This window comes from Oncorhynchus keta, chromosome 26 (assembly GCF_023373465.1).
Source record: "Oncorhynchus keta strain PuntledgeMale-10-30-2019 chromosome 26, Oket_V2, whole genome shotgun sequence".
Lineage (NCBI taxonomy): Eukaryota > Metazoa > Chordata > Actinopteri > Salmoniformes > Salmonidae > Oncorhynchus > Oncorhynchus keta.
The window spans coordinates 41,785,514-41,800,431 of record NC_068446.1 but is presented as its reverse complement, the minus strand read 5'-3'; the positions used below and the strand labels follow the sequence as shown (position 1 = coordinate 41,800,431).

General features: G+C 41.1%; 2 protein-coding genes across 51 annotated transcripts in view; one reads left to right on the top strand and one right to left on the bottom strand.

Annotated features, from left to right (window-relative positions):
* LOC118359376 (DNA-binding protein RFX7-like) overlaps positions 1-12,695 on the bottom strand; it is a 28,916-nt gene extending 16,221 nt beyond the window's left edge. For all 50 annotated transcript variants that reach the window (XR_008080799.1, XR_008080808.1, XR_008080805.1 and 47 more), the window contains exons 1-9: positions 12,559-12,695; positions 10,365-10,398; positions 8,214-8,299; positions 6,129-6,164; positions 5,816-5,938; positions 3,941-4,142; positions 3,277-3,487; positions 2,541-2,848; positions 464-645 (exon numbers count right to left, since the gene is read on the bottom strand). Coding sequence is in view for 1 of the 50 variants with exons in the window: in XM_035737928.2 (XP_035593821.2) it covers positions 464-645; positions 2,541-2,848; positions 3,277-3,487; positions 3,941-4,142; positions 5,816-5,938; positions 6,129-6,164; positions 8,214-8,299; positions 10,365-10,398; positions 12,559-12,695 (1,319 nt within the window). In the remaining 49 variants the exon portion in view is untranslated. The remainder of the gene's footprint in view (positions 1-463; positions 646-2,540; positions 2,849-3,276; positions 3,488-3,940; positions 4,143-5,815; positions 5,939-6,128; positions 6,165-8,213; positions 8,300-10,364; positions 10,399-12,558) is intronic.
* The window catches only part of LOC118373232 (transcription factor 12-like), a 40,717-nt gene continuing 38,380 nt past the window's right edge, over positions 12,582-14,918 (top strand). Inside the window, exon 1 of the mRNA XM_052480903.1 lies at positions 12,582-12,721. The gene's annotated coding sequence lies outside the window, so the exon portion shown is untranslated. The remainder of the gene's footprint in view (positions 12,722-14,918) is intronic.

The window sequence follows — 14,918 nt, the reverse complement described above, 5'->3', positions numbered from 1 at the left end:
ACCCTTGTTCCTGAACCTTAACCTTAACCCCGCTGAAACTATACCCAACTTAACCCTTGTTCCTGAACCTTACCTTAACCCCGCTGAAACTATACTCAACTTAACCCATGTTCCTGAACCTTAACCTGAACCCCGCTGAAACTATACCCAACTTAACCCTTGTTCCTGAACCTTACCTTAACCCCGCTGAAACTATACCCAACTTCACCCTTGTTCCTGAACCTTAACCTTAACCCCGCTGAAACTATACCCAACTCAACCCTTGTCCCTGAACCTTACCTTAACCCCGCTGAAACTATACCCAACTCAACCCTTGTCCCTGAACCTTACCTTAACCCCGCTGAAACTATACCCAACTTAACCCATGTTCCTGAACCTTAACCTTACTTAATTTAAACTCTATGCCTAACCTTAGGTTTTGGTTCTGACGGTATAGTTTATACTTCCTTATTATGTTTGTTACCTGTGCCTGGCCAGGCGGTCGCCCACGGGGCTGGCTGAGATGTTTTGGGGAGTCTTCGGGGACTGCCTGTGGGTCAGAGACTGGGTGTGGGTGACCACCTGGAAGTTCACCGTTGGCAAGACCTTCCCCTCGGCGGATCCCACTGGGCTAGGGGAAGTCATCAGCTGTCTGCTCCTCTGGACCTGCCGGGGAGGGGGGACAACGGACACGGTGGAACATGTTCGATTAGGGAATTATGACTATTAGACATTAAACACGAAAAATACTTCTAGGAAAAACACTTATCTGGTTTATTTCTGTGTCATTTCTTTTGACTACGTAGTGTTTTTAACCTTTATTTAACGAGGCAAGTCGGTTAAAAACTAATTATTATTTACAATGACGACCTACACTGACCAAACCTGGACTAACCATTATCAATCTCGTCTGATCTGTGGGCAGTTGAAGTCGGAAGTTGACATACACTTAGGTTGGAGTCATTAAAACTCGTTTTTCAAACACACCACAAATTTCATGTTGACAAACTATAGTTTTGGCAAGTCGGTTAGGACATCTACTTTGTGCACGACACAAGTCATTTTTCCAACAATTGTTTACAGACAGATTATTTCACTTATAATTCACTGTATCACAATTCCAGTGGGTCAGAAGTTTACATACACTAAGTTGACTGTGCCTTTAAACAGCTTGGAAAATTCCAGAAAATTATGTCTACCTTCAAACTCAGTGACTCTTTGCTTGACATCATGGGAAAATATAAGGAAATCAGCCAAGAAAAATTGTAGACCTCCACAAGTCTGGTTCATCCTTGGGAGCAATTTCCAAACACCTGAAGGTACCACGTTGATCTGTACAAACAATAGTACGCAAGTATAAACATCATGGGATCACGCAGCCGTCATACCGCTCAGGAAGGAGACGCATTCTGTCTCCTAGAGTTGAACGTACTTTGGTGCGAAAAGTGCAAATCAATCCCAGAACAACAGCAAAGGACCTTGTGAAGATGCTGGAGGAAACAGGTACAAAAGTATGTATAGCCACAGTAAAACGAGTCCTATATCGACATAACCTGAAAGGCCGCTCAGCAAGGAAGAAGCCATGGCTCCAAAACAGCCATAAAAAAGCCAGACTACGGTTTGCAACTGCATATGGGGACAAAGATTGTACTTTTTGGAGAAATGTCCTCTGGTCTGATGAAATCAAATTTTTACTGTTTGGCCATAATTACCATCGTTATGTTTGGAGGAGAAAGGGGGAGGCTTGCAAGGTGAAGAACACCATCCCAACCGTGAAGCACGGGGGTGGCAGCATCATGTTGTGGGGGTGCTTTGCTGCAGGAGGGACTGGTGCACTTCACAAAATAGATGGCATCATGAGGGAGGAAAATTATGTGGATATATTGAAGCAACATCTCAAGACATCAGTCAGGAAGTTAAAGCTTGGTCTTCCAAATGGACAATGACCCCAAGCATACTTCCAAAGTTGTGGCAAAATGGCTCAAGGACAATAAAGTCAAGGTATTGGAGTGGCCATCACAAAGCCCTGACCTCAATCCTATAGAAAATCTGTGGGCAGAACTGAAAAAGCGCGTGCGAGCAAGGAGGCCTACGAACCTGACTCAATTACACCAGGTCTGTCAAGAGGAATGGGCCAAAATTCACCCAACTTATGTGGGAAGCTTGTGGAAGGCAACTCGAAACATTTGTCCCAAATTAAACAATTTATAGGCAATGCTACCAAATACTAATTGAGTGTATGTAAACTTCTGACCCACTGAGAATGTGATAAAAGAAATTAACGCTGAAATAAATAATTCTCTCTACTATTATTCTGACATTTCACATTCTCAAGTGGTGATGCTAACTGACCTAAGACGGGGAATTTTTACTAGGATTAAATGTCAGGAATTGTGAAAAACTGAGTTTATAAGGTGTATGTAAACTTCCGACTTCAACTGTGTGTGTGTGTGTGTGTGTGTGTGTGTGTGTGTGTGTGTGTGTGTGTGTGTGTGTGTGTGTGTGTGTGTGTGTGTGTGTGTGTGTGTGTGTGTGTGTGTGTGTTAATAACCCCTTCTTACCGTGATGGGACTGGAGACAGCTGCCACCACTATACCAATGGTAGGTTGTGGTGAGAGCAGAGCAGGACTTCCACAGGGGATGGCTGGCCCTGGGGTGCTGGCCTCGGTCCTCCTGGCCTGGTTCTGTCCCTGGGCCTCTCCAGGCAGGGGGGACTGGAGCTTCTGCTCCTGCTGCTTCTTCTGGATCTTCCTCTGGAGCTGCTGCTTGGCGTCTACCGAGGGAGAGGCCAGCGTCTTCACCTGCGGCTGGAAGGACGAGGCCTCGGACGTGGGCACGAACGCAGAGGTTGGCGTGGGTGTCTTTAGACCTGGTGAGACATACAGATGAGAAGTAACCAATACTTTTCAGAGTCAACACACTTGAGAGTTTAAAACGGTTTTTGAATCTTCAGAACTAGCGTTAGACTCCGTCACCCAAAACATTACATGTTCAACTGGAGCCTGATACACGAGCAAGACAGTTGAGCCCCTGTTGACAGCTGAGCCCCCTGTTAACAGCTCAGTCCCCTGTTGACAGCTGAGTCGACTGTTGACAGCTGAGTCCCCTGTTGACAGCTGAGCCCCCTGTTGACAGCTGAGCCCCCTGTTGACAGGTGAGCCCCCTGTTGACAGGTGAGCCCCCTGTTGACAGCTGAGCCCCCTGTTGACAGCTGAGCCCCCTGTTAACAGCTGAGTCCCCTGTTGACAGGTGACAACCCTGTTGACAGCTGAGCCACCTGTTAACAGCTGTGCCTACCTGTGGGAGCCCCAGTCATGACGGTGAGGGCAGCCATGGACTTGGTTCCTATGTAGTGACTGTTGAGCAGGAAGCGAGCCAGGTCCTCCACGGCATCAAACTGTCTGCTGAGGACCTTCTGAGCCCACTCACACACCAAGCCACAGGCCGCTGAGCGCATCTCATCCTCCGCACTGGGAGACTGGCCCGACGACGGCTCCATTAACTCACACTGGGGGGAGATGAGGGAAGAGGGTTAGTAGGGAAAAGGTCCTTCAGATCTGATATCCTGTCTGGAGTTAGGGTGGATCTACTTGGGTCAATTCCATTTCAATTCAGATCTAAACTGAAATTCCAATTTTCCTAAACTTGCTTTTCAATGAGATTTGGAATTAGAATTTCAGTTTACTTCCTGAATTGACTGAATTGAAATGGAACTGACCCCAACTCTGATGAAATGGAACTGACCCCAACTCTGATGAAATGGAACTGACCCCAACTCTGATGAAATGGAACTGACCCCAACTCTGATGAAATGGAACTGACCCCAACTCTGATGAAATGGAACTGACCCCAACTCTGATGAAATGGAACTGACCCCAACCCTGAAATCTACATGTACTTGTTCTGAAATGATTATGGCCACTTCCGGGCAACAAAAAAAAAAGCCATCATGTAAACTTACACCGTCATCTGATTTTTGTAAGTCCAAGTTGGGCAGAGAAGGCATGTGAACAAAAGCTTTCTTCCTCAGTCCACTATAACAGTATTTAGATTTGCCTCTCATGCCCAGGCGGCGAGCCTTCATGTTGGGAAACACGTTCTTCATGATCTTTCCAAAGTCTGCAGCACTCAGTGGGTGGTAGGCAAGACTGTCACAGTAGCTCCTGAAACACATTCACAACATGATAAACATGCATTATGACAATACAATCTGTAGTACAGGAGGCTGATGAGGCTCCCTTAATTAGGGAGGACGGGCTCGTGGTAATGGCTGGAGTGGAATCACTGGAATGGGTTTTAAATACATCAAACACATGGTTTCCATGGTTTCCAGGTGTTGGATGTCATTCCATTTGCTCCGTTACAGACATTATTATGAGCCGTCTTCCACTAATATGTACATCTATTATCACAATACTGTACATGTCATTCCTAGCCACTGTATTTCTGCCACTGCACTGCTGATGTGAAAAGGACTTTATAAAATACATTTGATTGATCTGAACAGTTAACAGAAAGAAACACACTAAAGTTAGATGATTCTCTAGTGAATAATGTGTAAACAAATCCCCCTTTTGAACTACTAACTGCTACTATGAACAACTATTACTAACTACAGCTGCTACCTCTAACTACTACTACTACTACTGCTACTATTAACATTAACTACTACTACTACAAACATTACCTACGACTAACTACGACTGCTGCCACAACTGCTGCTACCACTACTACTACTGCTGCTACTAACACTGCTACTGCTACTAACATTACCTACTACGAACTACTACTGCTGCTACAACTGCTAATACCGCTACTAATACTGCTGCTACTACTAACTACTACTGCTAATGCAACTGCTACTACTACTAATGCTACTGCTACTACTACTACTGCTAATGCAACTGCTACTACTACTAATGCTACTGCTACTAATACTACTGCTAATGCAACTGCTACTACTGCTACTAATACTACTGCTAATACTACTACAACTGCTGCTGCTAATCCTACTGCTACTACCACTACGGCTGCTACTAATACTACCGCTACTGCTACTAATACTACTACTACTGCTACTAATACTACTACTGCTGCTACCTCTACTACTACTGATGCTACTAATGCTGCTACTACTACTACTAATGCTACTACTACTAATGCTACTGCTACTAATGCTACTGCTAATGCTACTACTACTGCGAATTCTACTACTTCTACTGCTGCTACCGCTACTACTACTGCTGCTACTACTGCTGCTACTAATGCTACTACTACTACTACTATTACTGCTCTGATACTGCTACTACTACCGCAACTGCTGCTACTACTACTACTACTACTACTACTACTACTACTACTAATGCTACTAATACTGCTACTACTGCTACTAATACTACTGCTGCTAATGCTACTACTACTACTACTGCTGCAACTAATACTACTTCTGCTGCTACTACTAATGCTAGTGCTACTACAACTACTACTACTACAACCACTATTACTGCAAGTACTGCTACTACTACTACTAACACAACCACTGCAAGTACTACTACTACTACTGCTACTAATGCTGCTGCTACTACAACTACTACTACTAGTACTACTACCGCTGCTACTACTACTACCGCTACTACTACTACTGCTAATACTCCACTCAAGGGCTGCTTTCCCAGACACAGTTTAAACCTAGTCTAGAAAGCACTTTCAATGGAAATTCTGTACTGAGAACGTAAGTTCCCACTTCCAGAAATCCTAGTTGGCGTATTCAGGATGACCTGCTTATTGTCTTTTGACTCCAGGAATATTTTTAACCCTATGTACAGGTCATACTCACTTGTATTCGTCGTACACCTCTTGCTTTGGCAGTGATGTCTCAGGGTGCTCCTCTAGGTGATTGCGGATCCAGTTGAAAGCGTACATCTGCTGTGTTCGGCTGGACGACATGCCACTCTGGTCACTGAAACGGTTTCAAGTTACAACAACACAAACAGGTTAGTGGCGAAACAATATTCAAAACTGATATTTTTTCTTGTGATGTGTTTGACCAGATAAGGCCGTGTGTAAAAACATTTTTTTTTTTTTTTAAACAGTCTCCGATTTTATTTTGATTTCTTGCAATAAATAGTGTGTGTGTGTAATGTAGTAACCATAGTCCAGGAGTGGAGGCTCTCTGATTCTCAGTCCTAGTGAAGTTGCAGTGTTGGAGGGTTGCGGTGACGGGTAGACAGACCAGAGATTAAAAAAATAAAAAATAAATACAATTAAGGACATAGAAAACAGGGTATAATAGCAAATCAATCATTATACTAGTATCGCTTCATTAATGATACAAATAAACAATTATATTAACGGACATTAGCATAAGATCACAAGACCGAGAACGAAGTGGTGAATTTTGATGCAAAAGGAATTGTGGGCATTTTCTTTTCAAATGCACTGAAATATGAACACAGCCTGTGATGAAAAAAAAAAAAAACAGCTGAGGTAAAAAAAAATATATTATCAGGTCACAAAAAAAAAATGTAATCCAAGACAAATTGAAAGCCGTCGCGAGCACCACAATCAACACAGCAATAATAATAATAATAATAATAATATAGGTTACAAACAACAATGAGATACATAATAAGTGTTCACACCCCGTTGGCCTTTTCCACATTTTGTTGTGTTACAGCCTGAATTTAAAATGGATACCATTTAGATTTTGTGTCATTGGCCGACACCCCACAATGTGAAAGTGGAATTACCTTTCTTAGATATTTTTTAAAACAAATGAATTAAAAATTAAAAGCTGAAAATGTCTTGAGTCAATAAGTATTCAACCCCTTTGTTATGGCAAACCTAAATAAGTTCAAGAGTAACAATATGCTTAACAAGTCACATAATAAGTTGCACTATGTGGGCAATAATAGTGTATAACATGATTTTTAAATGACTATCTCATCTCTGTACCCCCACACATAAAATTATCTGTAAGTCGAGAAGTGAATTTCGAACACAGATTCAACCACAAAAAAACAGGAAGGTTTTCCGATGCCTCGCAAAGAAGGGTAGATGGGTAAAACACTTTTATCCCTTTGAGGATGGTGAAGTTACTAATTACACTTTGGATGGCGTATCAATACACCCAGTCACTACAAAGATACAGGCATCCTTCCTAACTCAGTTGCCAGAGAGGAAGGAAACCGCTCAGGGATTTCACCATGAGGCCAATGGTGATTTTAAAACAGTTACAGAGTTTAATGGCTGCGATAGGAGAAAACTGAGGATGAATCAACACCTTTGTAGTTACTCCACAATAATAACCTAAATGACAGAGCTAAATGAAGGAAGCCTGGTCACAATACAAATATTCTAAAACATGCATCCTGTTTGCAACAAGGCACTAAAGTAAAACTGCAAAAAATATGGCAAAGAAATTAACTTTATCTCCTGAATACAAAGCGTTACGTTTGAGGCAAATCCAACACAACACATCACTGAGTATCACTCTTCATATTTTCAAGCATGGTGGTGGCTGCATCATGTTATGGGTATGCTTTTCATCGTAAAGGACTAGGGAGTTTTTTAGGATAACAATACATGGAATAGACAGGCACAGGCAAAATCCCAGAGGAAAACCTGGTTCAGTCTGGGATGCTAATTCACCTTTAAGCAGGACAATAACCTAAAACACAAGGCCAAATATATACTGGAGTTGGTTACCGAGACGACATTGAATGTTCCTGAGTGGCCGAGTTACAGTTATGACTAAAATTGGCTTGAAATTCTATGTCAAGACTTGAAAATGGCTGACTAGCAATGATCAACAACTTGACAAGAGCTTGAATTTGTTTTTGTGTTTAAGAATAATGTGCAAATATTGTACACTCTCTGTGTGCAAAGCTATATAGACTAACCCAGAAAAATTCACAGTTGTAATTGCTGCCTAACGTTCTTCTACAAAGAATTCACTCAGAGGTGTGAATTTAGATATTTCTGTATTTCATTTTCAATAAATGTGTTTTCACTGTCATTATGAGGTATTGTGTTATAGGTGGGTGAGAGAGAGAAAAAAATGTTTTAATCCATTTTGAATTCAAGCTGCAACACAACAAAATCTGGAATAAATCACGGGGTTATGAATAATTTCTGAAGGCCACTGTATCTGTCGCTTGATGTAATATTTGATGTATTTTGAATTGTCTAATCAAATACAACTAAATCAGAGAAAAGGGGGGGGAAGACGTTACCTTTTATCAATGCCATTGTTGGGACCAGAAGGCAACTTAAGGTAGAGGTAGAGTTTCTCGATGTCTGTAAACTTCTCAACATCTTGCTGTAAAATGTACAGAGCGAGGTATAAGATGGAGAGGGGAAACAAAACATGTTTTGATGGGACAGACATAGTATATCTCTGTGACCATGGGAACCATGGAATCTGCTTCTCTGTCACTGCCAGTTAGTTACCTACCTTAGTTGAATGTACCTGATTGCAGCCAAGTCGCTCTGGATAAGAGTGCTTCGTAATGACTCAAATGTAATGTAAATGTAGCCTAGATATTATGATAATCAACAACAACAAAAACACTACGCATGTTGTATATAGAGATGCTGTCAGCGGGCACACTGACAACACGTCTTTGATTTCCACATCACAACAGACTCCACCCTAGCTCCTTTTCAATTGGCTTCTAAGAATGGAATTCATCTCACCTCTTCCTCTTCTATTTGCCTCTTTGTTGCTAGGGGAACCCATACTTATAAACGAGGTGAGAGTTGTCAGCCAATCAGCGGAGAATAAAAAAAAAAACAATTTACTGTACTCCACCACTACCAGCATGCCATGTGCTTGTTAGCTTCCGCCTGCCTCTGTCTTTTCTAACAGTATAGGCTAGCTATAGTCTGCTTTCATTCTGTTATGATTGACACAAGTAGGTCTAACCTTACATATTAATTGGGTCCTCCTTATATGAGTTAGGTTTATTACCAGGGTCGTGTTCGTTATATAAGAGGCACAAAAAGTAAGAGAACGGACTGAAACGGGGAGGAACTGGACACGATAAGAGTCAAATTACCCACTAAACCCAGGGGTCAAACAAATACATGGTTCCAATAGTTTTTTCCAGCCTTAATTTTTCCCAAAGAGCATGACGTTTTGATAACCTTGTAAATTTCTCTAGGAAAAGGTGATTTTTTTCTCAATATATTTTCCTGTATTTACCCCCCACAAAAAAAATAATTAGCTGATAAAGTGGCTATGATAAAGAACTACAAATGCCATGATGATCTGGACGAGACAGTTGAATCGAGGCAAAGGTAAGAATCTCTGGATGAACTATGTTAGCTAAATTTCGTAATTTAGAAATTGTCTAAACTCCCTTACATTGACAATTCTGTGAACTGTCTTGTGCAAGTTTTAAATTGACACAACACCTGTTAGCAAAGATGTCAGCTAGAGATGACATGCAGGAGCTTGCAGGGATTTGTAGTCTTGCATGATGTCTACCTTGATGCTAATTTGCATTTTCAAATCTGAGAGTAAATAGAACCGAATATATTGATAAAAGTTACCTTGTCCTAGATAGATTTAAATGTTTATCAAAACGTCATGCCAGGGTAAGCCTTCACAAACACAGCCCTTATTTTAAGTGTTTCTAAAACCTGCTATGGGAAAAATTAATGGTGGAAAAACGATTGGAACCATTTCCCTGTTTGACCGCTAGGCATTATGGGTATTATGACACACTTCCACTGTGGGGCTCTATAAGGTCCAAAAAGAACAGATTGTTTTTAAATTCCTTCTTCTTTTTTTTTGTTACGCTACAGTATGCCATAATGAACACAACCCAGGTTTAGACTGCATGATGACATCAGTCCAGCGCTAAAACAGACAGAGATAGGAGGGTGAACAGACAGACAGACAGACACTCTGCCATGCTCTCAATGTTGACACAGACAAGGTAGCTACATCGTAATAAAGCCAGTGATCCCTTCAGGGTTGGGGTCAATTCCATTTCAATTCCAGTGAATCCAGAAAGTAAACAAAATTCCAATTCCAAATTGTCCTTATTGAAAAGCATTGAAGAGAATTGGAATTTAAACGGAATTGACCCCAACCCTGGATAGTTTATAAGGCTTATGAAGCCTTATAAGCTATGAAGGTTCATACATGCTTATACCCAGTTATAAAGCATTATACCCGCAGCATTTAAATAAAGTGTTACTGGAAGACAGCCGTTGCCCTAGTAATATCTGAGACATATTCTTCACAAACACACGAAGAAGTCAAAGCGATTGCTAAAGATTGGTGCACACCGGTACATGAGCACTTTTAACTAAAAGCTCAACTGTTGTTTTTCACGCTGCATCAAAGCCGATATATTAATAACAACTCTACTCACCAATATGTTGTCCACTTTTGATTGTACAGATTTGCTACAATGAGAGAGAGAGAGAGAAAGAGAGAGAATGGGAGATGTTTACAGGGGAACAAGACAGCAGCATATGATGTTCTCAAAAGTCCTCAATCTCACAGAACAAAATGTTGTATGCATCTCAAATTGACCTCTTTCTCCCATGGCCTACCTACAACCCATGCACCTGTGTTGAACTGATAGGTGCGCTAGGGCTGGGCGGTATAACATAGTTTACAATATCCCGCTATTGATGCACAGACCGGTTTGGGTTTTCACTTTACCTTCTATAACTGTATTTGAATGTTTTAGTTAGTTAAATGTCATATGCCATGTGTAATATATATATATATATATATATATATATATATATATTTTTTTTTACACACTGTTACCTGAGTCATCCCTCTCAGTTCTCTCTCTCTATCCACTCAAGCAGCGCATTTGTTGTTGCTTGACCACGAGACACTTGCCTTCAATCTGCATGGTCAATGCAGCACATGCAACAATGTTGATGGCAACGATGCTGCTTCCACTATACTTCTTAATATAAATCCACCAGTGTTCTATAATTACACTATTAGTTTGTGTTTCTTACATCTGCAAAAAGCTAGCTTGTCTTTTCTTAGCAAGCTTTAGCTAAATCGTGTTAGCCGCTAATCGTTAGTTAGCTGGCTAGCTAGCTAATAAAATATACTGAGTCAGAGCAAACGTAGCTAGCCTGATACCAGTGATGGTGTAGGCCTAAATCAGCATGTTGCTTGTGCAACAGTATCTTTTAAAACAAAGAGGAATAGGCAAAGCATGAATATATTGGCTACATGATGAAACATTTAATGTAGCCAAAGATTATAGGGTCCCCTAGGAAACACTGACCAACACTTTGATTCCTGCCCTGTAACAATAACTCCTCCCTGGCATTTTCATTCATTGTCATGTCAAATGCTGTATTCAAAGTGCCCACTATAATTTATATCTATATTTTACCCCCTTTTTCTCTGCAATTTCGTGATATCTAATTGGTAGTTACAGTCTTGCCCCTTCTAGGCAACTCCCATTCACACTTGGGAGAGTCAAAGGTAGATAGCCATGTGTCGTCCGAAACGCGACCCTGCCAAGCCGCACTGCTTCTTGACACACTTCCCCCTTAACCCAGAAGCCAGCCGCACCAATGTGTCAGAAATTGATGGAAATACAGAAAATTATTTTGGGTTGAAGTTGAATTGAACAGTATAAACCAAACAGAATGGAGAAAACCCCCATTGAAATCACTTAGAATGTATGTGATGTCACACTAGGATCACTCACTACTCTTAAAGAATAATTCAAACTTTTTATTATTCAAAAAAAACATAAAATACCATCATACTGTCAAAAATATTAAACATACCTTGATATGATATTTTGGGCATATCGCCCAGCCCTAACAGGTGCAATGTGGTGAATATTCCACCTTGCCATGGTAGATTTATATCATATCAAATCCTTTCAGATCTCCACAATGCAGTGCATTTGGATCTAGGAATGTTATTTTTTTTGACAGGTCTCATCACCAAGAATATGGAACAGTACATGTTATACACAAACACTGTATTCAATGGCATTATGGATCATTTGTGTCGGCTGACTAATCATATTTGCGGATGTATACCTGTTATTGATAATAGACGAGTGTCAGTACATAGGACTCAGGTGTCATTGGGCCTCCTTTGGCTATGCATACATAATTATAACTATGTAGCTAACTGTCATGATGTAGCTAGCAGGCTACACAGCTTGTGTAGTTAAAGAGCAATACATTTTTTCTGTATGTCTGGTAAATTTTCTAGCAAGCTCGGCTAACTAGCTAGCAGCAATTATTTCACAGCCAGCCCCAGCAACAAGGACAGAAAACCAATATTAGCTAGCTAGCGAACCTAAACTCAATTCATATTCTACTACTAGCTAACGTTAGCTACTTAAATGCACACCACTGTAGTTAGCTATTAGCTAGCTACATATTGATTAGCAAACGAATCGAAGACCTAAACGAGAAGGCGTGAGTTACGGTAGGAGACAGGCGAGACCCCGAGCTGTCATCATTTTGTAGCTGTGCAGCACCGTAGCTCATTTATAAACTAGTCAAGTGGAGTGTGTGTGGTGAGTGTGCATTGACCATTGAACGCATTAATATATATCTTACCAAATTGAATTCTTTATTTTGTACTGCAACGCATTGGCCTCGGGGCCCTGTAGTCCTGGTACTAACGTTGGAAGAGAGCCCAATCCCGAGTTGGGCTTCAGCTGACCAGGTTGTTGTTGATCATCATCATCGGCCATCACGATGATATTCTCGTTGAGCGGAGGTGGGTTGGTCGGGGTCTAACAAATAGGCCTCATCCTGTTTATACCTTGATATAACGTTGGTTCCTCGGCTGTGGTAGTGCATGCATGACGCCAGAGCCGAGTACCCACCGTTTGATGATGAGGATCGTATGAGCTAGGTCAACCTACTGTATCGACGATAGACCATGACGGTTAAGACTATGACTTGTCTGCACTTGACATTTTATAAAAGAAAACAAACGGCATGCGGGAATACAAAAAGCATTATTTCGCAGAGAGAGGCTGGGCACTGCTGCAAACAGCGAGCACGCCTGCTGCAGGCTACGGAAGGCAATGCTGCTCGCAGGCTGTAGATGCGCACGCGCAATCACATTGATGGAATGTAAATGAAGCTGCAACATCAGTTTTGATACATTAGATTCATGTTTCTATATCAAATTGATGATAATAACAACAACAACAGTGTAATAGCAGTGTAGCAACAGTGTAACAGCAGTATATTAGTAACTAACATAATAAACGCTATTTACAGTATTTGAACAGTTTAGCTCCAGTTGAGACCGATAACTTACGAAAAATAAACTGCTCAAGCAGTTTCCGAAATGGTTTCATAATATAATGAATATCATTTATTGAATGTAAAAACAATGTAGGTTATTCTTGCAAAAAAATATAATACATGTTCACTGTAATTCATCATGTATCACACTGTGACTAGATAGGCAGTACATACAGAACATTCGGGAAAAGTATTCAGACCCCTTGACTTTTTCCAAAACGTTGTTACGTTACATCCTTATTATAAAATGTATTACATTAAATGTGTTTCTCATCAATCTACCCACAATACCCCATAATGACTAAGCAAAAACAGGTTTTTAGACATTTTTGCAAATGTATAAAAAAAAACAGAAATAGTTATTTACATAAGTATTAAGACCCTTTGCTATGAGACTCGGAATTGAGCTCAGGTGCATCCTGTTTCCATTGATCATCCTTGAGATGTTTCTTCAACTTGATTGGAGTCCACCTGTGGTAAATTCAATTGATTGGACATGATTTGGAAAGGCACACACTTGTCTATTTAAGGTCCAACTGTTGACAGTGCATGTCAGAGCAAAAACTAAGCCATGAGGTCGAAGGAATTGTCCATAGAGCTCTAAGACATAATTGTGTAGAGGTACAGATCTGGGGAAGGGTACCAAAACATTTCTGCAGCATTGAAGGTCCCCAAGAACACCGTTGCCTCCATCCTTCTTAAGTAAAAGAACTTTGGAACCACCAAGACTCTTCCTAGAGGTGGCTGCCCGGCCAAACTGAGAGAAGGGCCACCAAGAACCCGATGGTCACTCTGACAGAGCTCCAGAGTTACTCTGTGGAAATGAGGGAACCTTCCAGCACTCCACCAATCAGGCCTTTATGGTAGAGTGGCCAGACGGAAGCCACTCCTCAGTAAAAGGCACATGACAACCCGCTTGGAGTTTGTCAAAAGGCACCTAAAGACTCTCAGACCATGAGAAACAAGATGAAGATGAAACCAAGAGTGAATTTTTTGGCCTGAATGCCAAGCTTCACGTCTGGAGGAAACCTGTCACCACACTACGGTGAAGCATGGTGGTGGTAGCATTTTTCAAGGCAGGGACTTGGTATACTAGACAAGGTTGAAGGAAATCATTTATTTTTTTATTTGTTTAACTAGGCAAGTCAGTTAATAACAAATTCTTATTTCCAAGACAGCCTAGGAACAATGGGTTAAATGCCTTGTTCAGGGGCAGAACGACAGATGTGTACCTTGTCAGCTCATGGATTTGAACTTGCAACCTTCTGGTTACTAGTCCAACGCTCTAACCACTAGGCTAACCTGCCACCCCCTGTGCCAAGCTTGTAGTGTCATAATCGCCGCCAAAGGTGCTTCAACAAAGTACTGAGTAAAGGGTCTGAATACTTATGTAAAGTATAAGGTTTTTAGATATAATATCTAAAAACCTGTTTTTTGCTTTGTCATTATGTGTTATTGTGTGTATGTTGATGAGGGAAATAAACAACATAACAAAATGTGGAAAAAGTGAAGGGGTATGAATACTTTCCTAATGCACTGTATCTAGCCTGGGCTAATCACACATTTTACTTGTGCAATACTACCACCGTTTTGTCATATGTATATACTGTACTCGATACCATCTACTGTATCTTTCCTATGCTGCTCTGTACCATCAC